Here is a 27964-nt window from a genome sequence, read left to right as displayed (position 1 = left end):
TTTCAGGAAAAAAAAGGGTCAGAATAGTTGAAAACAGGACTATCTAAGGAAATGAAAACTGTGGTGACCTCATCCATATTTGTAGACATAATAACATAGCAATAATTTCCTAACCTCTCGTATAACTATATGGAAACTTATGTCATTGTCTTAGTTATATAGTGCTGCTATAACAGAAATACCACAAGTGGACGGCTTTAACAAAGAGAATTTTATTCTCTCACAGTTTAGGAGACTAGAAGTCCAAATTCAGGGTGCCAGCTCCAGGGGAAGGCTTTCTCTCTCTGTCGGCTCTAGGAGAAGGTCCTTGTCATCAATTTCCCCTGGTCTAGGAGCTTTTCAGCACTGGGACCCCAGGTCCAAAGGGACACAGGCTCCTGGCTCTGCTTTCTTGATGGTATGAGGTCCCCAGGTCTCTCTGCTGGCTTCTCTCTTTTATATCTCAAAAGAGATTGGCTTAAGACACAGCTTAATCTTGTAGATTTTAATGAGTCCTACCTCATTAACATAACTGCCGCTAATCCCATCTCAACATCATAGAGATCGGAATTACAACACATAGGAAAATCACATCAGATGACAAAATGGTGGACAATCACACAATACTGGGAATCATGGCCCACCCAAGTTAACATATTTCTGGGGGACACAATTCAATCCATGACAGTCATAATAGTGATGTAAGTACCAAGGATCTGTTATATCCCTCCTGCATAAGATCTAAGACAGACCTTAATTTTACACTATAATGATCTTACTGTAGTAAACTCCTAGATCACTAGGTTAAGAATTCCATGGAGAACTAAACTACATTATTGAGAGATAGATATATAAGAGGTAAAATTATAAAGAAAAGCAAAGAAATGATCACCTTAAAAGTCAGGGTAATAATTACTACCTGTATCAGGAGTGTATTCAGTTAGCTTCAGCTGGACTCATGAGTCTAAGGTTTGTTCCACTAGTTTAAAACCATCTTAGAATCTGTGCTGTAATTATTAAATACTTACTCCATCTGTTCCTCAGTTCAATTTTTTACTATGATTTCTTAAATTCAAAAGTTGTTTCGCTAAATCTAGGTATCACAAATATGTCTTTCTTATCCACTGCCCCCCTTCAGAAATCTAGAACAGAGGTACTCAAATTTTAGTATACATAAGATTACCTGGAGAGCTTCTTAAAAATGTATGTTCCTGGGCACCACCTCCCAAAATTCTGGAATGAAAACCATGATTCTGCATTTTACACAAGTACTCCAGCTGATTCTGATACAGATGGTCCAAGGAGCACACTATAACACTGATTTAGTCTAGAACCGTAATTTCCAAACTTTCATGATACAAATCACCTCACTGCTTTTTAGATATATAGCTTTCTAGGTGTATATTTACCTAGAAGGGTAAAGCATCTAGAAGGTGCTTTTTAAATATTAAACCTCTGGCAATGGCAACTCCATAAATCTGCAATGGGACCTGTGAATGCAGATTTTTAAAAAGTACTCCAGGTAAATCTTGTCATCAGGGAATTAGAAACTCAGAACCAGAGGATAAGAAAAAGAACTTACTGTCCTACAGATGTCCACCATTAGAGGTCTTCAAACTTTTTTGCTTGGTACTCCCTACACGAATTTGGGGAAACTATGTACCCCCTTTCATGTTTAAGTTGGTATCTAAAATTTTTCATCATAAATTTAAATTGCTCCAAAGGATCTGATAAATGGTAAATATTGTTTTAAAATAAAACTCTAACATGATACTTTTAAGTGTATCAAGGGAATCTAAATAACATCAGGATTCAATATCCACCAACATTCATTTTCTAAAATGTTATTAAAGAAAAAGCTCCTTTTTCCAATAACATTTTTCACCTTTTTAATATACTTTTTACCGAAGTTAACACATATACAGAAAAGTACACAAATCACAAGTGCAAAGCATGACACGTTTTTTTAAAAAGTGAATACTCTTGTGTAACTACCACTCAGATCAAGGTATAGACTATTCTCAGCACCCCGGAAACCTCCCTCGTACCCCACCCAGATATCACCACCCCAATCACCCCTGTTTTTAATTCTTCCATTCCATTTCCCCCAAAGAATAAAAATCAAAACCAAACCCATTGTCGTTGAGTTGATTCTGACTCATGGCAACTCCATGTGTTACAGAGTAGAGCTGCTCCATAGGGTTTTAATCTTTATGGGATCAGACTGCCATGACTATCTTCCACAGTACCGCTGGGTGGGTCTGAACCACCATCCTGTTAGGTTAGCAATTGAGCACAAACCATTTGCACTGCCTAGCAACCTCCCCAAAGAATAGCTTAGCCTAACAGAACGTATTTAAAGCCTGTAAATCTTTTACATCATAACATGCCTTCTCTACAACAAAAATATGCATATAAATTGATATACAGTAAAACCTGCAAAAGCCAGAACCTGTGTAAGGTGGAAACCTGTCAGAGAAGGAAAATTCAAATAATTTTCCACTAAACTGAGTGATAAAAAAGTGGCAAGATTCCACCAGACTGAGTCCAGTACAACTAGATGGTGCCCAGCTACCACCACTGACTGCTCTGACAGGGATCACAATACAGGGTTCTGGACAGAGCTGGAGAAAAATGTAGAATAAACTTCTAACTCACAAAAAAAGACCAGACTTACTGGCCTGACTGAGACTGGAGAAACTCCAAGAGTATGGCCCCTGGATACCCTTTCAGCTCAGTGAAGATGTCACTCCTGAGGATCACCCTTTAGCCAAAGATTAAACAGGCCCATAAAACAAAACAAGACTAAAGGGGCACACCACCCCAGGGTCAAGGACTAGAAGGCAGGAGGGGACAGGAAAGCTGGTAATAGGGAACCCAAGGTTGAGATGGGAGAGAGTATTGATATGTCATGGGGGTGTTAACCAATGTCATAAAACAATACGTGTACTAACTGTTTAATGAGAAGTTAGTTTGTTCTGTAAACCTTTATCTGAAGTACAATTTAAAAAAAGAAAGAAAAGTGGCAAGACTGTACCCTGTCAAAGGCGGAAAACTTGTGAGACCTAGAAAATAAGGCAGTCCCATCAAGTTCTGGCTTTCACAGGCTTCACTGTATAATAGTTTTTTTTAATTTCCTGTGATTATAAGACTATAATTGTTCGTGTGTGTGTATATATACATATATACACACATATATATTGGATTATCATTGCAGGTATTGAACTATTATAATAAATATTACAAACTTTGATTAAAATTTATTAAACATAAGAATATAAATTTTATTGGAAAATAAAGAAAAACTAAGGGACAAAAGTCATAAATGGGGCATAAGTCCTCGAAATAAAATAACATGTAATCACTGACCGAATGAAAAATATTATATTGGATTTGCATCTCTTCATTCAATAGATGAGACTAGCTTCCCCCTCTATCAGGTCATATATCTCTCCATAGTTGAATATTATTTATTGCTAGAAAGAGACAGAGTTCAGCATCAATTTTATTCCTATTTTCCTTTTTATAGATATAAACACTGGGAAATCTTGTTCACATAAACAATACCTAATATTTACGTAGTACTTACTATGTTGCAGACACCGTTCTAAGCACTTTTCTTTATATTAAGTCCTCACAACGGCCCTTTGAAGTATGTGCCATTAGCATCCTACTTTTATCAATAAGAAAACCAATGACCAGAAAGGGTAACTAACTTGCCCAAGGTCACTAAGCAGAGCTGGGATCTGGGCCCAAATAGTCAGCTGCAGAGTATGTGCTTATAGTCAGTAGGCAATACTGCTTATCTGTTGTTGTTGTCAGGTGACTTTTAGTCTATTTCGACTCACAGCAAGCCCGTGTGATAGAGTGCAACTGCCTCATAGGGTTTTCTTGGTTGTAATCTTTACAGGAGGAGACTGCCAGGTGTTTCTCCCGTGAAGCCGCTAGGTGGGTTCAAACTGCCAACCTTTTGGTTAGCAGCCGAGCACTTAACCACTGTGCCCCCAGGGCTCCTACTGCCTATCTAGTCTCCATCAATAGATGTGACTGGAAAGAGGAAGGAGTTTTCTATAGCAATGATACTCAATTCTTTCCTAATTATATGTCAAAAACCACAAAATGATCTGTCATTAAAAATGATGTTTAATGATGTATCAGCTGACAACTTGATTATACCCTCCTTCAATTCTGTTAAAAGCAAAGAAATGTAAACAACTATCATGCAAAAACAATTTGTCAGGGTATTACTAGAATTCAATTAGACCCCAATTTTTATTGTATAAAGTTTGTTTGGATCCCTTCAAATTTTTATACCCATGGAGATATTGAGATTCTAGATGGCCATTCTTTAATAAAAAGGAAAAACTTTCATAAAAAGGAAAAAGAGTAACTGTGAAAAGGGAGGTGAGAAAGGAAAACTCACCCACTTAAGAGGCTCTCAAGCAGCTCAATTTTAAGAAAGAGGACTTATGGGACTTGGGATCCAGGAACTGTCTCCTTTAAAACCATCCATGTCTATAAAGCCCTTCAAAAGTCTTCTTATATCCCCAGGGATATGAACACCCTGGTTTGATTTGCAGACTGTTGCCCTATATCACAGATTTCCTCTTTTTTTTTTTTTTTTAAATGACATTAATTATCTCTGCTGGCTACCTGCTCCAATGTCAGGTACCTTTAAATGGAGCAAAGCAGCTACAACAGTATTACCTGGGAAAGTGATTAACCTTTTGTGCTTCAGAGAGGGTGCGAAGTAAGAAGGGCTTCAGGTGGGATCCTGTCCACATGAGGTTATAGTCAGTGCTACTTGGGTGAACCTGAGAACAGACAAGAAGACAAGAAGGTAAAAAAACATCACAGATAGCCCCTCTCCAGGAAAAGCAATGGCAGGAAAGGTCACTGTGATTTTTTATCCACAGAGCACTCTTAGGTATGGCCTAGCTAGTACGTGAGCCTCTAGAGATAAAAGCAAAAATTCACAGACGATGGGATAGTCAAGTTGTAAAAGCAATCAAGATATAAAAGTAAAATAAATTAAACCATCTACAGCAGTCCATGTTGTCTAATATTCCTACATATCAAAGTATATGAAGAGGACCCAACCCAACACTCTCTCCTCAGACTGTCCTTACGTCCTTGTACATGCTGACTATACAATACTAATCAGAACTAAAACCTTATAGTAGCAAACCAACTTGGAATTCATTGGTTCATTCATTAGAATTCATTTGTCTATTCATTTAACAATTACATACTCTCTGTCTATGATGTGATGGGCACCATGTTAAGCCTTGGAGATGAAACAGCGCAAGACAGGAAATGCACTGGGATCAGAACTTCCTCAAAAATGTCTATTTCAGATTCCAACCTAGGATAAGGAAACATCTAGCAATCAATTATGAATTGATTATCAATTGTCTCAAAATATCTCTAGTGGAAATCTGCCCAGCATTTCTGCCTGTCCCTTTTGATGACAACATCCCAATTTTCTTTGGGGAACAACTTACTCCTTAGTTTTGAAGGACCTGCCAATAACCTACTCTTCCCCTCCCCAAAGGAGTGGGTCCATGACCCAAGCTAGGCCAATTATTCTACCTCCAGAAAGATTCTTGAGCAAAGAAAGGCACAAGGACAATGAATGGACTTCGTCACTTCCATGGCAGTTCCTTGAGGAAATGGTCCCGGAGATTCTTGTTACTAGATCTCTGGGGCTGTCCTGATCCTTCTCTTTCCAATGGCTTGCCTTTTCAGCTATTCCTCTGATTCTATTAGCCACCCTGTCCACACCCTTCCTACAAATCCCTTTGGCTTAAGTTAGCCAGAGTCCATTTCTGTTGTTTGCAAAAAAAAGAATTATTTTTTTTGCAAAAAAATTGTGGAAATCTTTTTCATGTATTGCTAGGAGAAACTGGTAAAGCCCCTCAGAAATTCAATCCAAGTTCTCATCATCACTAAGCATTGGCCCCATGTACTTTCTAGAGCTGGCCTGGTTAATTGGTAAAGTCAGTTAGGTGGCTAGGATTTCAGCTTTGAAGCAAATGAGGTGAGGTAAATTAGGTGAGGTAGTAAAAATGAGCTTGCTTCATAATATCCATGAGCATAACTGATAAACAGCCGCAACAATGGATTCCATGAGCATAATTGATATAATAGCTCCAAGAATGCTCTCAAACATGAAGATGGCGCAGGACCCGACAACATTTTGTTCTGTTATACCTAAGGTCTCCATGAGCTGGAGCCAACTCGATGGCAACTAACAACGAGAAGTAAAAATGAGCTTACTTCATGAAATCCATGGGCTGTCAGAATGCTGCGTACCAGGCGACTGTCCGTTCGTACAATCTTATAAGACAAATGATAACGTTCTAAAGAAAAACACAGAATCAAGTTCAGTAACCAGAAAGTTAACTGTAGAGGCAGCAAGATGGCAACTTGCTAAATTATACTCAATAAAATCATACTGCTACACTTATGTACTATACAGGGTAAGGATTATTTTGGACCAAGGGTTCTTAACCTGAGACTCTTTTAGGGTCATGGATGAGGAAAAAAAATCACATTTTTGTTTTCACTGGTTTCTAGTTGAAATTGAATACAACCCTTAATTATATATGTAAGTAACAAAGCATAGCAGTATTAGCAGTATCTGTGACTGCCACCAGTAGACAATAGCTATTATTATTCAATCTGTATGCTGAGCAAATAATCTGAGAAGCTGGACTATATGACGAAGAATGGGGCATCAAGACTGGAGGAAGACTTGTTAACAACCTGCATTATGCAGATGATACAACCTTGTTTGCTGAAAGTGAAGAGGACTGGAAGCACTTACTGATTAAGATCAAAGATCACAGCCTTCAGTATGGATTACACCTCAACATAAAGAAAACAAAAATCCTCACAACTGGACCAATAAGCAACATCATGATAAATGGAGAAAACATTGAAGTTGTCAAGGATTTCATTTTACTTGGATGCACAATCAACACCCACGGAAGCAGCAATCAAGAAATCAAAAGACGCACTGCACTGTGCAAATCTGCTGCAAAAGGCCTCTTTAGAGTGTTGAAAAGCAAAGATGTCGCCTTGAGGACTAAGGTGCACCTGACCCAAGCCATGGTGTTTTCAATTGCCTTATATGCATGCGAAAGCTGGACAACTAATAGGGAAGACCAAAGAAGAATTGATGTCTTTGAACTGCAGTGTTGGCGAAGAATATTGAATATACCGTGGACTGCCAAAAGAACGAACAGTCTGTCTTGGAAGAACAACAACCAGAATGCTCCTTAGAAGCAAGGATGACGAGACTACGTCTTACATAATTTGGACATGTTGTCAGGAGAGATCAGTCCCTGGAGACGGACATCATGCTGGGTAAAGTACAGGGTCAGCAAAAAAGAGGAAGACCCTCAACGAGATAGATTGACACGGTGGCTGCAACAATGGGCTCCATCAACAACGATTTTGAGGATGGCGCAGGACCGTGCAGTGTTTTTTTCTGTTGTGCATGGGGTCACTATCAGTCGGAAGTGACTCGACAGCAACTAACAACAACATTATTACTCTACAGTTGTTTTAGTTATCTCAAAATATCACTTATTCTCATAGTATTTAAAAATCTGTGGTGTTTAACAGACTCACCACTAGACCTTGCTATTTAATCCATTAATAAAAAAGTACATTCATCACAATTTAAAAAAAAATTTTATAACTGTATTTCAATATAACTGGTTTCTTTTGTAATCATATATACTTTTTATACACTTACAAACATTATTCTGAGAAGAGGTCCATAGCTTTCCACAGATTGCCAGGTGGATTCATTGCACCAAAAGGGTAAAGGACTCCTGCTCTAGATAGTCCTCTCTGCCCAGTAATGTTGGTTACCAGTAGATTCTAGACCAGAGATTATAAACTGGTAATCCAAGAGGCAAATCCAGCCTGCACACATGGTTTGTTCAACCCTCATGGGTTTTAAAAATAAAATTGCATTAGGTGATAACCGTTTGAAATTGGAAGAATTCATATAAAAATCTAGATGTCTGGCTTCTCTTGAAAATCATGGCAAGCCTGGGCTCTCTTTCCCATGACAAGAGTCAACTGGAGAACTGCAACTGCTCCCTCAGGACAGTCCTCACTGTCCAGGTCAGCACAGTCCCCATCTGGCCTGCTTCACTCTTTTACATTTCCTGCCAGCCTCCTATAAATAGTTGCCATTTGTGACCCCTGTCTGAGATGAAAGTCCTACAATCACACTGGATTTTTATTTACAGTAAAACCTACGAAAGCTGGAACTTATGTAAGATGGAAATCTGTCAGAGAAGGAAAATTCAAATATTTTTCACTAATACAAAGCAGGCCACACCCCGTCAAAGGTGGAAAACCTTCAAGAGCTGGAAAAACAAAGCAATCTTGCCAAGTTCTGGCTCTCACAGGTTTCACTGTATATCCAAAGACTAGCACTTACTTGAAGGCGTCCTGGCCCACTGGTTAAAGCGCTTGGCTGCCAACTGAAAGGTCGGTGGTTCAAACTCAAGCCGCCCCACAGGAAAAAGATGTGGCAGACTGCTTCCATAAACATTTACAGCCTTGGAAACCCTATGGGGCAGTTCTACTCTGTCCTGTATGGTCACTATGAGTTGGAATCAACTCAACAGTAATGGGTAACATTTACTCTCAACCATGAAAATTCAATCTCTTCCTACATGTTAGTACAATCCACTTAAAAAAGTTAGCTAAGAATTCTACAGAACAATGTTTTAAAAGGACTGCGTATTGAAAAATTTCTGAATGAGTGTAATAGAGAAACTTATGGTCCTAGAATAATATTCAGCCTCTAGAGTCGGAGGAAAGCATTTCTCTACAAATTTATGTGCAAACACTCATACATCCCTGCTGCTATTTGCCTAGCCCCGGCAGGAATGCCACGCAAAGCAGAGACTCAGGAGGAGTTGAAATGAAAAGGCCAGATGTTCCATACTACTCATTCTTGTGGCAAACTTTTAAAGCCCTGTTACAGGGTTTTCGCAATGATTAATCACTATTGTGGTGCCTGTGGAATACTGTTAAAAGAGAAACAATGCAAAGTCATATGTGTTTACTTCAGTCCAGAGTACAATGTAAGAAGCAGACCAGTGTACTGCTTAAGAGTATGAGTTCTGCTCTTGGAGACTGACTGCATGTTGGGGAGGGAACGTACCAGATGAGCCTGGACTATGCTGCTATACCAAAAAAGAAGGAGCTCCTCAAAAACTGATGGGGGACATGTCACAAACAGTTTGAAGAGGCTCCCAATGGCCAAATTTGAGACAACTTAAGCATAAAAATGAGTAATGCCAGAGATGGATTATAACACATTTATAAAAAGAAAATACCCCATGGATCCACACCACGAAGGAGGTAAGAAGGTGTGTTGGTTTCCTATTGCTGCTGTAACAAATTACCATACACTTAGTAGCTCAAGGAGCGCTGGTGGCACAGTGGTTAAATACCTCACTGCTAACCGAAAGGTTGGTGGTTCAAACCAATGAATCAATTCTGACTTATAGGGACCCTATAGGACAGAGAACTGCCCCGTAGGGTTTCCAAGGCTGTAATTCTTACGGAAGCAGATTGCCACGTTTTTCTCCCACATAGCGGCTGGTGGGTTCAAACTGCCAACCTCTTGGTTAGCAGCCCAGTACTTAAACAGTGTGCCACCAGGGTTTCCGGGAAATCTGCATAGGGGCTACATATTAGATGACAGTATTTTATCAATGACAGATTTCCTGAGTGTGATCAGAGAATGTCCTTGTTCTTATGAGATACTTGCTGAATTAAGTATTTTGGGGTGAAGTATTTGAACTAATTCTCAAATGGTTTACAGCAAGAAAAACAGGCACACATGGCAAAATTTAGTAATTGCTAGGTAACACGTGTTTGTTGTGCTACTGTTGCAACTTGTCTGCGGTTTAAAAATTCCTAACTAAAATGTTTAGAAAAAAGAAGAAAATCGGGTCTTTTCATTATAATTGTGATCACTAACATCTCCATCTTCACACATGCAAAAGTCAAAGCATCATCAACTATGCTGTCACTGCTGGAGAAAAGGACTGTGCCCAATTCTGTGCCTGTCGTACAGTGTTCATCTCTTAGTGCCAGGCCATAGGGAAGGAGATCAGCAGGATGTGTAGAAAAAACAGAGAACAATTACATGTAGGTTGGGAAACGCGGGAAAATCAAAAAAGGGTATGTCTCTGGAGCCAGACTGCCAGGGCTTAAATCCTGGCTCTACCACTTCCTGACTGTAGTTTTGAATAAGTTTATTTGATTTCTCTATGCTCAGCTTTGTCACCTGTAAAATGAGGTGATTCAGACAAGAATCAATGGATACCAATGGGTGATAGCTTGCTGAGAAATAGGATATTCCTATCATGTCAATTCCTCCGTGAAACCATAGAATTTAGCACTTACTTCACAGGGTAGATATAAGCACTAAATCAGTTTATATCTGAAAAGCTTCCAGAACAACTCTTCTAAAATACATAGTATTTTACTATGGTACATAGTAAAATCTAAAACTTTACATGATATATAGCAAGCATTTTTTTATACAGTAAAACAGTAAATGCACAGCTATTAATACATAATACTATAATACTCATTACATATTCATACATTTTATACAGTAAATACATAATAAACAAGCTATGTATACTCTTTCTCCTACTTCTAATATAGAAGAAAAATGCAATCATCACTGCATTCAGTGGCAGAACTACTGCTTATGGTATGTATGTGACCAAGCAGCGACCAACTATTTTGAATCCATGCCACCTAACTATAACCCAACCCAGGATGTACTGAACATGTCCCAAAAGGGGAGTGCAAGAAAGGGAGGGTGGGATGATGCAAACAACAGCCCTGTATTCAACAATGCTGGTTACCAGCATATCTTAGCCAGAGGTTATAAAGTGGCAACTCAAGGATCAAATCCAGCCTGCAGACACATTATTTGTCTCTCATGGTGTTTTAAAAATAAAATTGAATTAGTTGTTAACCTTTTAAAATTAGAAAAATTCATACAAAAATCTAGATTTCTGGCTTCTCTTGAAAAAACCTGGCAACCCTGGGATCTCTCTCTCTCATGGCAAGAGTTAGATAGCATGGAGAATTGCAAATGCAAACTGAGCCTATAAAACCACCCTAGAACAACCCACCTTATGCCATGTTTTCTTCCACATAACCACAAGAGCAGGGCATGGTCCCCCTTGACTGCTATCAAACTGCTAAACGTTCCATTTCTGAGTCTCTAAATGAGCACTGCATCAATTCCACTGTGAAACCATAGAATTTCCTCTCTTCACCAAGCACTCATATGTGCCCCAGGAGCAACTTGCACAGCTAGAACCCCTGGTAAGTTCCAGGATTGACTGTAGCAGAGCAAATGAAAACAAGGAACTGATAATCTATCAGTACAGAATTACATAGGAAGTGGGGAAGCAGCCTAAAGGGTACAGGCACAAATAGCATGAGAAACCAGAAAGTCAGTAAGTCCAGTATTTATCGAACATCTACTGTATTAGGTTGGACCATTAGAAAATGCCAACATTTACATGTTTGTTTCCCCACCACGGTGACAATTTCATATTGTTGTTGTTTTTAGCTGCCATCAAGTCGGCCCCTGACTCATGGCAATCCCTTGTTATAGAGTAGAACTAGTCTACAGTGTCTTCTTGGCTATAATATTTATGGAAGTAGTTCAACAAGCCTTTCTTCCTACTATAAATAGGGTTGGGAGTCCCTGAGTGGTGCAAACAGTCAATGCATTCAGCTGCTAACCAAAAGATTGGAGGTTCGAGTCAACCCAGACAAGCCTCAGAAGAAAGGCCTGGCGATCTACTTCCAAAAAATCAGCCACTGGAAGCCCTATGGAGCACAGTTCTACTCTGACACACATGGGGTTGCCATGAGTCAAATGGTAACTGGTTTATAAATAGGTTGAGACTTTTAGAATATAATAATAACTCCTCCAATGGCAACAGAGTATAGCTGTGCCATACTACCAGAAAATTAGGTTTATACCTGCTACACATGACTACTGAGTATTTGGAATGTGACTAATGTAATTGAGGAACTGAATTTTTATTTAACTTTAATTTAGATTTAAATTTAGAAACTGATACTCGATTCGGTTATCGGAAAACTCATTTGGAACAACTTGAGTATGTGAATACAGTTTTTCAACCATAAATTTTATGAAATCTAATTACAGATCAAATATTTCCAATGAAAATTTAGTGCCAAATTGAGATACCTTGTAAATGTAAATGCAAAATACATAGCAGATGTAAAATACCTCATTAATGATTTTTTATCTTGAGTAAATGTAGAAATAATATTTTGGATATATTAGGTTAAATAAAATATATTATTAAATTTAATTTATTTTTTTAATGGGCTATTGGAAAATTTAAAAATTACATATGTAGCTTGCATTATATTTCTATTGGACAGCACTTATCATACAAAAACAAACTTATGAAACTGACAGATTTAGAGGCAAATTAACAAAAAGATGCTTCATTCTAAGAAAAGATTAAACTGAAAATACCTCCGCTACTTCTAAAACACAATCCCATTTACGTAAGTTTAAAGTACATACAACTTTGAAATATATAAATGAGTGAAAAAATATATTCCTAAAATATTTCTCAAATAAAGCATAAGAAGTTATATTGTATCCAAAGTGTTAACAGTGAACTTAACGAAGCATTTAACAAGCAACAGAAAAACAAGGTTGTCATCTAACACTATGAGATGAACAGAGATAACTAAAGCCCCAGATACAGTTCTCAAGGGGATTTAACCACCGGATTATGATGTGAGTAGATCTATGTCAGTTATTTAAGACAGCCTCAAAAATGATACACAGAGAGTGTTCAACAGTTCAGAAAACTGAGGCCACAACTAGCAAGTCATTCATATTGTCTTTTTCATATCTGTCTTTAAAGGAAGGTGAAGAAAAATATTAAATCTCAAGGAAATGGCGAAGATACAGAAAATTCAAAAACAGAGTTTGAGAAAAAAATTAAGTGGCTTTTTCTTTAATTATAGAAATGTATAGAAAGAGAAAACCCAAAGATTTATAGGTTCTAGAAAACAATGATCGCTTGAATAGTGGAACAACTACGCTGACACATACTATTTTCTAACAAATGTTAGGTATCCTGAAAAAGAAGGGTCCACCTATTGCCATGGGATTCATAGATTCATATATGTGACAAGTAGATCCCAAGAAGTACATTTTAGGGGGATGATTTACTTCTGTGGTTTTTACCCACCTTTGACATTTTGGCTCAAATCATATTTAGAGGGAGTTTCTCAGCAAAGGGCAACAAACCTTCAGTTAGCCAGACTTCAGAGAACATGAATGAACCATGTCCCTTTAAGTGGTAACCTAGCAACTTGCTGAGGGGATTAGGATGCACTGACCTTTGGGAAGACAGGAGGATTCAAATCCCAGAAGTAGGTGCTCACTGTCCTCTGAACTCCTGGCTTATTATGGGCAATGACAGACCTTAAAGTCATTCCAAAGCTCAGATTCAATTCAAAAATAATAGTAAGGACCACACATTTTGAGTGCCTACTATGGGCCAAAGGAGCCATGGTGGCACAGTGGTTAAGCACTTGGCTGCTAACCAAAAGGTCAGTGGTTTGAACTCACCAGCTGCTCCACAGGAGAAAGATGTGGCAGTCTGCTTTCATAAAGATTACAGCTTTGGAAACCCTATGGGGCAGTTCTACTCTATCCTATGAGGTCTCTATGAGTTGGAATCAACATGATGGCAATGGGTACTATGTGTCAGGCATTAAATGATCTCGTTTAATCCTCACATGCCTGCTAGGTAGATATTATCTCCATTTGATGGGACACTAGTTAAGAGAGTTTAAGTGACTTGCCCAAGGACTAACAGCTAGTTAATGCCAAAGTTGAGATTTAACCAATGACTGAGAACCCACAGTTAGAGTCTTTCCACTATACTACATTACAGTTCTGATCTATAGCACATCCACCTTTGAAGACAGCTACAGGCTAACCTCAGGACATAAAGCACTGCTTAAAATTAAAAAGAAGTGTAGAAAAATGAAATAGAAGATACAAAAACAAGAGAGAGCGTCAACAAAAACAGAAGTTGGTCCTTTGAAGAGATTAACAAAATTGACAAACCTATAGTTAGACTGACTGAGAAAAAAGAGAAAAGACTCAAATTTCTAAAATCAGAAATGTGAGGACATTAACACTGACCTTATAGAAATACAAAGGATTATAAGAGGAATACTATGAATAACTGTATGCCAACAAATTAGATAACCTAAATGAAATGGACAAATTCCTGGAAACACACAACCACCACAACTAACTCAAGAAGAAATAGAAAATCTGAATAAACCTGTAACAAAGAGATTCAATCAGTAATCAAAAACTTCCCAACGAAGAAAAGCCCAGGACCAAATGGCTTCATTGATGAATTCTATCAAATATTTAAACAACAATTAACACCAATCCTTCTCAAAGTCTTCTAAAAAACAGAAGGGGAGGAACACTTCCTAACTCATTCTATGAAGCCAGCATTACCTTGATAACCAAAGCTTGACAAAAGGATCACAAGAAAGCTACACATCAATATCCTCATGAATATACATGTAAAAATCCTCAACAAAATACTAGCAACCCAAATCTAACATCATAGTAAAAGGGTTATATACCACAACCAAGTGGGATTTATTCCAGGGTGCAAAGGTGGTTGAACATACAAAAATCCATCAGTGTAATACACATTAATAGAATGAAGGAAAAAAAAAAAAAGATCATTTCAGCTGATGCAGAAAAAAGCAGTACACAAAATCCAACATCCATTCCTGATAAAAACACTAGGAAACCTAAGGATAGAAAGGAACTCCCTTAACCTGATAAAGAGCCTTTATGAAAACCCACAGCTAACATCACACTCTGTGGTGAAAAGACTGAAAGTTTTCCCCTTAAGATCGGGAACAATACAAGTGTGTCTGCTCTCATCACTTCTATTCAACATTGTACTGAAGTTCTAGCCAGAGCAACTAGGCAAGAAATAAAGGCATCTAAATCGGAAAAGAAGTAAAACTATCTCAAGTGGCAGATGACATGATCTTTTATGTAGAAAATCCTAAAGAATACACAAAAAAACTATTAGAGCTGATGAACGAATTCAGTAACGCTGTAAGATCAAGATCAATATACAAAAATCAGTTGAATTTCTACACATTAACAAGGTACAACCTAAAATTAACAAAGCAATTCCATATACAACAGTATCAGAAAGAACAAAACACTTAGGAATAAATTTAACCAAGGAGGTACCAGACTTGTACAGTGAAAACTACAAAACACTGCTGAAAGAAATTAAAGACATGCTGTGTTCATGGATTGGAAGACTCAGATTGTTAATATGGCAATAAATCCCAAACAATCTATAGCTTCAATGACATCCCTATCAAAATCCCAAAGGCCTTTCTTCCAGAAATGGAAAATCTGACCCTAAAATTCATATGGAATTTCAAGGGACCCTAAGTAGCCAAAACAATCTTAAAAAAGAACAAAGTGGGAGGACTTACATTTCCCTACATCAAATCTTATCACAAAGGTATGGTAACCAAAACAGTGTGGTACTGGCATAAGGATAAACATATAGATTAACGGAATAGAATTGAAAGGTCTGCCTTGAGCAATATGCTCTTTTAAGAACTATCTATGTGGGATCAAATTGACATCAGCAACTCTAAAGATTCGATAGGAACCTAGGGGGCAGTGAGTTTGTTAATGAGGGAGGAACAACTTAGAAAAGGAGGGTGAGAATGGTTGCACAACTCAAAGAATGTAATCAATGTCACTAAACTGTACATGCAGAAACTTGAATTGGTGTATGTTTTGCTGTGTATTTTCTCAATAACGACAACAAAATAAATAAAATCTAGAAAAGGAAGAAAAACAGTTAGCATTAAAAAATTATTAGAAGAAAACATAGGTGTAAATCTTCCACACCCTGGATTTTGCAATGGCTTCTTAGGAATGATACCAAAAGCATAAGCAACAAAAGAAAAAACAGCTAAACTGGACTTCATCAACATTAACTTTTGTGCATCAAAGAACACTATCAAGGGAGCGAAAAGAAAATCCACAGAATGGGAGAAAATATTTGCAAATCATATATCTGATAAGGGCCTAGTTACTAGCAACCAGAGTATCTAAAAAACTCTTACAATTCAACAACAAAAGACAATCCAATTAAAAAATGGGCAAAAAATATGAATAGACATTTCTCCAACTAGATATATAAATGACCAACAAGCACATAAAAAAATGTTCAACATCATTAGTCATTAGGGAAATGGAAATCAAAACCACAATGAGGTTGCACTTCACACCCACTAGGATGGCTACAACTAAAAAAACAAAAAGAGAAAATAACAAGTGATGGCAAGGATGTAGAGAAATTGGAACCCTTATACGTTGCTGGCGGGAAATGTAAAATGGTACAGCTACTGTGGAAAATAGTTTGGTGGTTTCTCAAAAAAGTTAAAGATAGAATTCCCATAGGACCCAGCAATTCCATTCGTAGTTTATATACGAAAGAATTGAAAGCAGCTGTTCAAACAAAAACCTGTATACAAATGTTCACAGCAGCACCCATTCACAATAGCAAAAGGTGGAAGCAGCCCAAATGTACATCAACTGATGAATGGATAAACAAAATGTAGTATATTTTGTTTGTGGTATATCCTGTTGTTGCTGTTAGGTGTTGTCGAGTTAGTTCCAACTCATAGCTACCCTATGTACAACAGAACAAAACACTGCCCAGTCCTGCATCATCCTCACAATCGTTGCTATCTCTGAGCCCATTGTTGCAGCCACTGTGTCAATCCATCTCGTTCAGGGTCTTCCTCTTCTTTTCTGACCTCCTACCTTACCAAGCATGATGTCCTGCTTCAGGAACTGGTCCCTCCTGATAACCTGTCCAAATTGTAAGAGACAAAGTCTTGTCATCCTCACTTCCAAGGAGCACTCTTGCTGTACTTCTTCCAAGACTGACTTTTTTGTTCTTCTGGCAGTCCACGGTATATTCAATATTCTTCGCCAACACCATAATTCAAAGACATCAGTTCTTCTTCGGTCTTCCTTGTTATCCTGCTTTCTCATTTGTATGAGGCAACCAGAAATACAATGGCCTAGGTCAGGCGCACCTTAGTCCTCAAAGCGACATCTTTGCTTTTCAACACTTTAAAGAGGTCTTTTGCAGCAGATTTGCCCAATGCAATACATCATTTCATTTTTTGAATGCTGCTTCATGGGCATTGATTGTGGATCCAAGTAGAATGAAATCCTGGACAATTTCAATATTTTCTCTATTTATCATGATGCTGCTTACTGGTCCAGCTATGAGGATTTTTGTTTTCTTCATGAAGAACTACTGGTATTATAGGAAGAAGTCCAAGCTGCACTGACGGCACTGGCAAAAAACAAGGCTCCAGGAACTGACAGAATACCAACTAAAATGTTTCGATAAACGGATGCAGCACTGGAGGTGCTCACTCATCTATGCCAAAAAATTTGGAAGACAGCTACCTGGTCAACCAACTGGAAGAGATCCATATTTGTGCCCATTCCAAAGAAAGGTGATCAAACAGAATGTGGAAACTGTGGTATACACAATCGAGTATTATTCAGCCATAAAAAGAAATGAAGTACTAATACTTCTACGACATGGATGAACCTTGAAAACATTATGCTAAGTCAAAGAAGCCAGACATAAAAGGTCACATATTGTACAATTCCATTTATATGAAACATCCAGAATAGGTAAATTCATAGAGACAGAAATTAGATTAGTGGTTTCCAGGGACTAGGTACGGGGGAGAATGGGAGTTACGCTTAAGGGATACTCAGTTTCTATTTGGCGTGATGAAAAGCTTTTTGGAAATAGCTGTGATGGGTGCACAACCTTGTGAATATACTAAACATCAAAGAATTGCGCATTTTACAATGGTTAAAATGGTAAATTTTGTTACATATATTTTACCACAATAAAAAAGTAATAAATGCATGTACACATAATTTTGAAAAAATAATTAAATAGGAAAAACATATGGAGAAGACAATTTAAGAAATTATACTTATTTCAAGTATAACAAAGCAAAAGATTTTTCTCATTGTCATGGCTCTTTTCCTGTCTGTATGTGATATCAGATTCTGCAAGACAAGGCTCTGAGGGCACATCCAGTCCTGCTCTCTGGGGAGAAGGTCATACCTACCTCCAATTACTCGAATATTACTGTCCTTTGTCAGAATAGCCTCAGCATGGAATACCAAAACTGGAATTCTCCTGCAGCCTCCAGTCCACGTAATACATGGATGATCCCTATAACCGTAACAAAAAGCTTCATTAATTTACAGCTCAAAATCTGAATTAACTGCTGAAGCTGATCACTATGGTTTTCTAGTTTCCCTCTCCTTCTGGAACAAGAACCCCAAATGTCCTGTAGAAAACCACTCATCTCCCATTCTTTGTGGTTTGCCTAAGATGAACTCCATTCCTGCTCCAGGGATGGGACTTGATTGGCTTCAGCCAATCAGGGCATTCTATCACCCAGTATAGTGACTGGTTCAAGGGTGGACATATAACCCAACTGGAGCCAATGAATGTGAAGTGACATCATGAGACCTGTGAGAAAGCGATGCTTTCCTTCTCCTCGTGGCAACTACAGGAGATGGCCTCTTTTCCCCTGGACGGTGTAGAATGACAGGTCTGGAACTGCCACAGCCCTTTTGTGACCTTAAGTGGAGAGCCTGGGGCTGTTGGTAAAGGAGGAAGTCAGTGGGAGCCTGACTGAAGGATGGAGAGAAATGAGACCCTGGGTGACAAACTCTGAGTTGCAAAATCAAGCCTTGCCTAAGTATAAGAGTTAATGTTCTTGTTGTTGTTAGGTGCCGTCAAGTGGGTTCCAACTCATAGAGACCTTATGTACCACAGAACGAAACACTGCACGGTCCTGCACCATGCTCACAATCGTTGTTATGCTTGAGCCCATTGTTTCAGCCACTGTCTCAATCCATCTTGTTGAGGGTCTTCCTCTTTTTTGCTGACCCTGTACTTTACCCAGCATGACATCCTTCTCCAGGGACTGATCCCTCCGGACAACACGTGCAGAGTATGTAAGACGTAGTCTTGCCATCCTTCCTCCTAAGGAGCATTCTGGTTGTACTTCTTCCAAGACAGATTTGTTCGTTTGTTTGGCCGTCCATGGTATATTCAATATTCTTTGCCAACACCACAATTCAAAGGCATCAATTCTTCTTTGGTCTTCCTTATTCATTGTCCAGCTTTCGCATGCACATGATGCAACTGAAAATACCACGGCTTGGGTCTGGTGCACCTTAGTCTTCAAGGTGACATCTTTGCTTTCCAGCACTTTAAAGAGGTCTTTTGCAGCAGATTTGCCCAACACAATGCGTCTTTTGATTTCCTGACTGCTGCTTCCATGGACATTGATTGTGAATCCAAGTAAAATGAAATCCTTGACAACTTCAATCTTTTCTCCGTTTATCATGATGTTGCTCATTGGTCCTGTTGTGAGGATTTTTGTTTTCTTTATGTTGGGGTGTAATCCATATGAGTTAATAAATCCCCCTTATTATTTAGGACAATCTGAGTTATGTTTTAGTCCCTTGCATCATAAGGAATCCTAAATTAAATATTTACAATAATTTATACGCCCCCTTTAGGACCTATAGGAATTGATGCATTTGAATTAATGGTATTGGTGAAGAATATTGAATATAACATGAACTTCCAGAAGAACGAACAAATCTATCTTGAAGGAAGTAGAGCCAGAATGCTCCTTAGAAGCAAGGATGGTGAGACTTTGTCTCACTTACTTTGGCCATGTTATCAGTAGGGACAACAGAGATTGCTCTGGAGAAGGACATCATGCTTGGTAAAGTAGAGGACTAGCGAAAAACAGGAAGACCCTCAATGAGATGGATTGATGCAGTGGTTGCAACAATGGGCTCAAACACAGCAATGACTGTGAGGATGGCACAGGACCGGGCAACATTTCCTTCTACTATACACGGGGTGGCTTTGAGTTGGAGCCAACTCGATGGCACCTAACAACAACAGACCATATCAAGTCCTTTTTCAAGTCAATTTGATGCCTCATCCTAAGATTTTGAGCCAGGAACCCTAAATTAATAAAAGTACTTCAATTAAAACTACATATTTTAAAGAAAGTCTACAGTAAAAGGAACAAGGTACATTTTCTTCCAGTATAAATTTATAGGGCTGAAAGGAACTCCTGACTTTATTCTCTGCCCCTGTCCTCAGGAACTCTCACCTTAAACTTAGATGGATATTTACTCACAGATTAGGAATATCTTCAAGCTCCTTAGGGCAGGGAGGTAGAAAGGGAAAGAAAATGACATGAATTGAGCCGCTAATATATGCCAAGAATTAAGAGCTTTCACATGTTACCTCACTTAATCTTCTTGACACTAGGAACTGAAGAAACGGCATCACAGAGAAGTTAAGTAACTTACTCAAGGTCACACAGCTGGCTAAGGAAGGGAACTAGGATTTGAAACTCAGTGTCTGTGCTCTTTCCACACTTTGCCTCCCTAATCACATTTCAGTGATATTCTGTATATTGAACACCTTGAACTCAACCCTTCCAGAACTTAAACTAATTAACCCCTTAAATGGAATAAGACCCATTTAGCCAAGATTCACATTGCTTTTACAAACTCACTGACCACACCCATTAACAAAGGCCATACCACAAATCTCAGGGCCAACTCAGACACTCCCAACCCAAGATAAAAAAAGATTTACACTTTGAATGCACAGGCTGCCAGGCTACCAACTGTAGAAGTAAGGCACCATTTAGACTTAGGATGAGCTGCCAACAACCTTTTCGTGAGAAAAGCAATGTGGGCACCATTCCTAGTTCAGTTTCTATTTTCTAAAAATAGAATGTGGATGCTTATTGTTCGTGCTCTTTAACTTGAGTCTAGTGCCCATTTGTGAGCAATTGTGTTTATAGGGTGCATTTTTTAGCAAGAAGTTTTGGTGGTTTGTTTTTTAATCCTAAACACCTGTAAAATGTGGGCATTGGGCCAGATGATTCCTACGATCTCTTCCAACTTTAATTTTTCCACTATATTTGTAAGCCAGAGGAGAGAAAAAATAAGCAGCCAAAACTACAAAGTCTTGGATGCAAACTTTGGAGCCTATCCAGATCCTTGTCGATCTAGCACTAGCTACAAACTGGCACCACTGTGCCATAAGAGCACTTGCAAACAATGGATTACTGCTACAAGTTAAAAATGCCTGACAAGAATTAGGAACACAATTAGCAGATACACAACTGAGAAGAGCAAAGGCTCTTAATACCTGAAGAAAGTCAAATCCCTGACAGAGAAATCTTTTTACTTATAACCTATCAGAAAGTATGCTGTTGTTGGGTGTTGTCGAGTTAGTTCCAACTCATAGCATCCCCACGTAACAGAGCAGAACTGCCCCATAGGGTTCGCTAGGCTGTAATCTTTATTGGAGCAGATCGCCAGGTTTTTCTCCCACAGAGCCACTGGGTGGGTTTAAACTGCCAGCCTTTCCGTTTGCAGCCAAGCACTTAACTATTGTGCCACCAGGGCTCCTTGTGAAAAAATAAGTGAGGGAGTAAATTATTAATTCAGTAAGGACAACTAAAAAAACTTAAGGCAGATGTTAAATTGTGATTATAAACATGCTCCCACCAGGTGGTGCTAAAGGGAAAAGGTTCAACTGAAACTGATAATTGGAACTTTAAATTTTCATTCACACCAGAAGCTGGTATATATTAAGAAAAATCGACATTTTTAGGCATGAAAGAACAAAGGGTTTGATTGATTAATGACAGAAGTAAACCAGTTGTATAGTGTACTTTACCGAAAGCCTAAGAACTTCAGTTTTTAAGAAGCAATATCATGAGGAATATATATTACTCACTCCTGGGCTCCAGCCTACATAACTCAAAGATGAAGATGTAAAGCAACTTTTGCATTCCTGCTTCTATGTGTTTATTCATACCATTTCCCCTGTTATAAATGCTTTCCTCACTTCTGTTTTTTTTAAATCCCACCCTTCAAGGCCCAGCTCAAGTCTCACCACCTCCATGGAGCCTTCCCCAGTGCCTTGGCTCACAGTGCTTCCTTTCTTCTCTGAACTACTGTAGCACTCACTGTATAATCACTTGTTCACAATCTTTTTAACTGATATAAAGCCAGATTTTATGATAGAAATTAAAGTTACTACTTTTTCAGTGACTAAAGAAAGCCTGTATCAAATGTTTACATGAAAGTTTCCACATCTACATATAGATTTGTATTTAAGATCCCCAAGCAAAATACACAAAAAATGGTTCCTTTACCTTTACTATTTGAAACAATGCCATGCAAAATAGGACTGCTCAGTTTCTAGCCTTAAAGTTCATGACTGCAAAGCATCAATACTTTAATACAGTCCAGCTGAGCAGAACGAACAGATGTCTGTGGATATACATCTTTGAAACAAATCACCATCCTAAGATGATTTAGGGCCTTCTAAATCCTATGGGGAGTCCTGTGCAGTAGTTAAGCATTCAGCTGCTAACCAAAAGGTCAACAGTCTGAATCCATCAGCCGCTCCTTGGAAACCCTATGAGGCAGTTCAACTCTGTCCTATAGGGTCACTATGAGTCGGAATTGACTCGACAGCAACAGGTCTGGTTTTTTTTGTTGTTGTTGTTTTTGTTGTAAACCCTATAGGGGCAGTTCTACTCTGTCCTATAGGGTCGCTATGGGTTGGAATTGGCTTAACTGTAACAGGTTTGGTTTTAGTTTTGGAACTTCTAACTGAAAAATTGATAATGTGAATTATGATGTTGGTGAAGAATATTGAATATACCACGGACTGCCAGAATGAACAAATCTGTCTTGGACGAAGTACAGCCAAAACGCTCCTTACAAGCGAGGATGGCAAGAGTTTGTCTCACATACTTTGGACATGTTATCAGGAAGGACCAGTCCCTGGAGAAGCAGAAGGTCAGCGAAAAAGAGGAAGACCTTCAACAAGATGGATTGACACAGTGGCTGCAACAAAGGACTCAAACACAGCAATGATTGTGAAGATGGGGCAGGACCAGGTAGTGTTTTGTTCTGTTATACACAGGGTCACTATGAGTTGGAACCATTTCAATGGCATCTAATAACAACAACTTCTAAAACTTATCAAATGTTAGCCTACTGCTCCAGATGTAAACAAAATTGACTTAGGATTCCTAGTATTTAAAACAAGGGTCATATAGCAAAGATGTCACCTTGAAGACTAAGGTGCACCTGACCCAAGCCATGGTGTTTTCAATCACCTCATACGCATGTGAAAGCTGGACAATGAATAAGGAAGACCATAGAAGAATCAATGCCTTTGAATTATGGTGTTGGTGAAGAATATCGAATACACCGTGGACTGTCAAAAGAACAAACAAATCTGTCTTGGAAGAAGTATAGTTAGAATGCTCCTTAGAAGCAAGGATGGCAAGACTTCGTCTCACATACTTTAGACATGTTATCAGGAGGCATCAGTCCCTGGAGGACATCATGCTTAGTAAAGCAGAGGGTCGGCGAAAAAGAGGAAGACCCTCAATGAGATGGACTGACACAGTGGCTGAAACAATGGACTCAAGCATAACAGTTGTGAGGATGGCGCAGGACTGGGCGGTGTTTCTTTCTGTTGTACACATAGGGTCACTATGAGTTGGAACTGATTCAACGGCACCTAACAACAACATAGACAAGACATGAGCTAACAGCATAATAACCGATAGTCAAAAATCAACTGTAGGCAACTGGAAAAGTTAGATGAGAAACTTAGGGGGCAGTGAGTCTATGTTAATGGGGAAGGAACAATTCAGAAAAGAAGGGTGAGAATGGTTGCACAACTTGAAGAATGTAATCAATGTCACTGAATTGTACATGCAGAAATGGTTGAATTGGTGTATGTTCTGTGCATATTTTCAACAACAAAAAAATAATTTAAAAAAAAATATCAACAGTAGGAGTTTGAAAAGAAGAGCAAAGGTCCCAGAGTTTGGGTAGGTGAGAAATAACACCTTTATTTTCACTAACTTCCACTAGAAATTTAGGATTTCTCAACTCTGAATGTAGGCAACAAACTACAGTAGTATTAGCATTTTTTTGCCTTTGAATCTATCTGCAATTACAGATATTTTTATATCATATTACAGTTGTTGCAGAAATCTCAACATATTATTCATATTTATCATTACTTCTAATTTATGTTAGTTATTAGACTCCCTACCGGACCACATGTAATCACCGTCTTCCTGTCTACACTCGTGTGATAAGGCTGCACAGTGACTGGGCAACATTCCCCCTGATAATAATTCAGCCACTAAATGGTAACATCTCACTTTAGTGGCCCAGACGTCTATGCTGCTTCCCACTATTCCCTACCTATAACTGTCAATCAAGGACCACCCCACAGATTAATGATCTTATGCAAACTAAGCAAAAACAGCCTTCAAGCTGCTGTCTTTAGAAAATAAAATGTAATTTTCCCATATTTTAAATCAATGATCTTGCTATTTAATAGATTAATAAAAAAGCACGTACTACCTGTATCACTAATTGATTTTAAAAAATATTTTGATAACTGCATTTAAATATAATTAGTATTCTTTGTAATGATATATACTTTAAGCACTTAAAAACATTACTCTGTTTCCAAGGGATCCATGGCATAAAAAAGGTTAAGATTCCCTGATCTAAGGTGATCTGAGGCATAAAGCCTTCATTTAGTCATTCAGTCAGTCAAGTATCTACTATAGTATTAGGTTGAACCATTTGAAATTGCCAATATTTGAGTGTTTTTCCATACCAAAACGGCAACTTTACGTAGTTCAACCTAATGCTTGTCAGGCCCAACCTCTAAGCCCACTAATAAGAGAGATGGTCAGGGAGTTAAAAAAAAGAAAAAAAGATCTTGAAAATGGAAAAACTGATACTTGCAGAAGAAGTTAAAAGTTTCATGAAATGAGTTAACAGGCAGCACACAGCAAGAAAAAAGTCACAAAAAGGCAAAGGGCCCAGAGAGAATTATCCATTTAATTATCTTGAATGGGAATGAGCCAAATATAGTGTCAAATCTCTTATTATTTTCTATGTCCTAACAAGGAAGAGAAGTCCTTCCTAAAAGCTTTAGTAATGCTTCAATAATTTTTTTTCCAAATTACAGTAAATAATTGATCTTCAACCTTGTAATAAGAAGTCTACCTGCAATTCAATACTGAAACCACTAAGAAGAATAATGCCTTATATTTGTATGGTACTTCATAATTAAAGTGATTCCATACAAATTAATCCATTTGATCCTAACCACACCCCTGCAAAATAGCTTGAGAAATATTACCTCTATTTACAAGTTACACAGCACACAACATATCCAAGAGGACTCAGAGAGAATCTTAAAAACTAATCTTAACTTTAAGCCGGAATCTCTGCTTAGTCTCAGTGACAAGTAATAATGTTAAGGGAGGCAAAATAACAAAATGCTTCAAAATCAAAAACTAGGTCTGACTCTCAATCTGTCACTTACTTTCTATGTATCCCTGAGAAGTTTCTTGATATTTGTGATGCTGAACTTAATAAAGTGGGAATATTACCTGTTCAATTAAACGAGATACATTATTTAAAGCCCTTACCCTCTATAACAACTGTATTTATCACTATAATTCATTTTTATTATGAGGATCCAAAAATCAAGAAATTGGACTTTTACCTAAAAGAATTCAAGAAAACAATGAGATTCAATAAACACAGCACAGGCAATAGGATCATAACGTCCTGCCCCACAGTTGCCCTGGTTAAATCACCTGACCTCTCTATATAACCATCATTCTATCATTGTGAAGGCTTTCGAAAAAATTAGCGTAAAATAACCTATGTCACAGAGTTTGGAGACCTACTTTTCTTCAAAATAAAAAAAATTTCTAAATCTCCTATGTTGGGAGCTTTGATCAAGAGTTCAACAAGAGCTACTATCTGTATTTTACATCAATTTATAAGGTCCCTAGGTGGCAAAAACGGTTTGCACTCAACTGCTAACCTAAAGGTTGGCAGTTTGAATCCATCCAGCCATACCCTGGAAGGAAAGGCCTGGTGATCTGCTTCCATAAGGATTATAGCCAAAAAAACGCTATGGAGCAGCTCTACTCTGTAACACATGGGGTCACCATGAGTTGGAATTGACTTCACAGCAACTAACAACGTAGCTGATGTTTACTCATGAGCCCAGAAACACAGTCTTATCTCACTTCTGATAGCTGACAGAGAACGAATAAGATCTTGAATTAGAACATGGAAAGAAGGTAAAACCAGAGCCAAACAATACCAAAAGAAGAATACTGGATAGAAGAATATTTGAGGAAAAGAAAACCATTTTCCATCCTAAAGGCAAACAAAGGGTCAAAAGCAAGCTTGCGATTACTTACTCTTGGCTTACCACCTCCTCATCCTCTGAGGATGATGCTGTTTCCTCCAGGTCCCGGGCCATCACTACTGGCATTTCCTTTGGGGTTTGTCATGCAGTCAGCAGACAGGGGCCTCAGAGACCTTTCCTTGCAGGTTCACTGGATCACACAATTTGGGTGGCACAGATTCCTGCAAGAAAGACAACTGACCTCAAACACAATGCAGTTGTTTATTTATTGATTATTGCTGATTATCTTCCAAGTAATGAAAATGAATCTATACCTAAATGGTGCCCAACCTTTAGAAGCTTAACTTCTATCACAGTGCCTCCCATATGCCACAAAAATCAAGACTTTTGCAAACAAACTGTCTGTGCTCTATGTATTTGAAAAGCTGTTACTAAGTTTAAGCTTCTTATTTTTTATTACATACTAAATCTAATATGCACCAAAAGGACTGACTTGCCTAACTTTTAGGGACGTTTGAGATAGGTGGTTAATTGCCTAAAATCTGACCTGTGTTAAAAATAAAAGCAACAGCTCAAAGTTTAAGATCCTTACAAATATTTCTTTAGACTCTATGACAAGCACACAATCAAACTGCCCTCATGCTTCCAGTAAAACAAATTCAGCAACTGAACCAAAAGATTAATATATCCTCCTCAATCAAGAGCCATATAAACAGCTGGGGGGGAGGAGGGGAGGTAGGAATAAAACCACTGCCCCTCCACTCATAAAAAACTAGAGTATATTTAAGTTAGGGTATTTCCAACACTTCATTTTTAAATTAATGTATTTTTCCAAAAGGAAAAATGTTCGTTATGGGGGGGGGGTGCTGCAGGAGGGAATAAAAATTCCAGATACAGAAAACGAAAATGTTTAAATGACGGTAATCCCATTACCCAGAGATAACCACTTGATGTCAACTTTGCCAAACCTGTTTTTCTCTACGGTCACGTAAACCATAAGATTGTAAATAGCGGGGGGTGGGGGGCGGGACCCGAGCCCGACAAAGGACCCTACGGATTTTCAGCGGAATGGGCAATAACAAACAACCCAAAGGCGTTCTTGGGAAAATTCCCGAGGGAATTTCTCGATCATTCCCAAAATGCTGGGAAGTCCAAGTTAAAACAAAACCTCCAAGCGAGAAAGGGCTGCCAACCTTTCCTCGACTGCAGGACGATCTGAAGAAGATTAAGGACCTTCGCCCAAGGAACGTCCGCGCCCTATAGGGATTAGCCTCTCAGTCTCAACCCGGCTCACCCTAATCCCAGGAAAGTTCGCAGGTGCTCCCGCCAGGAATGAAGGGGCGATTCCGCCGCAGCGATTCAGCCCGGCGCGCCCGGAAGCCAGCAGCTGCTCCCGGGCTCTGACAGGGAAGTGCAGCCGACGGCGCCCGCCAAGACCCGGG

The 27964-nt window shown here is 38.6% G+C and overlaps 1 protein-coding gene across 1 annotated transcript in view; it reads right to left on the bottom strand.

The window, feature by feature from the left end:
- The window catches only part of TTLL5 (tubulin tyrosine ligase like 5), a 295735-nt gene extending 267813 nt beyond the window's left edge, over positions 1 to 27922 (bottom strand). The window contains 5 exon segments of the mRNA XM_023726122.1: positions 4687 to 4793; positions 6259 to 6341; positions 18304 to 18410; positions 26575 to 26743; positions 27817 to 27922. Of these exon segments, the coding sequence (XP_023581890.1) occupies positions 4687 to 4793; positions 6259 to 6341; positions 18304 to 18410; positions 26575 to 26648 (371 nt within the window). The 5' untranslated portion in view covers positions 26649 to 26743; positions 27817 to 27922.
- Between the last annotated feature and the right edge of the window lie 42 nt (positions 27923 to 27964).

This window comes from Trichechus manatus, unplaced genomic scaffold (assembly GCF_000243295.1).
Source record: "Trichechus manatus latirostris isolate Lorelei unplaced genomic scaffold, TriManLat1.0 scaffold00010, whole genome shotgun sequence".
In the NCBI taxonomy this organism is placed as follows: domain Eukaryota; kingdom Metazoa; phylum Chordata; class Mammalia; order Sirenia; family Trichechidae; genus Trichechus; species Trichechus manatus.
This window is presented reverse-complemented; position numbering and strand designations above follow the sequence as displayed.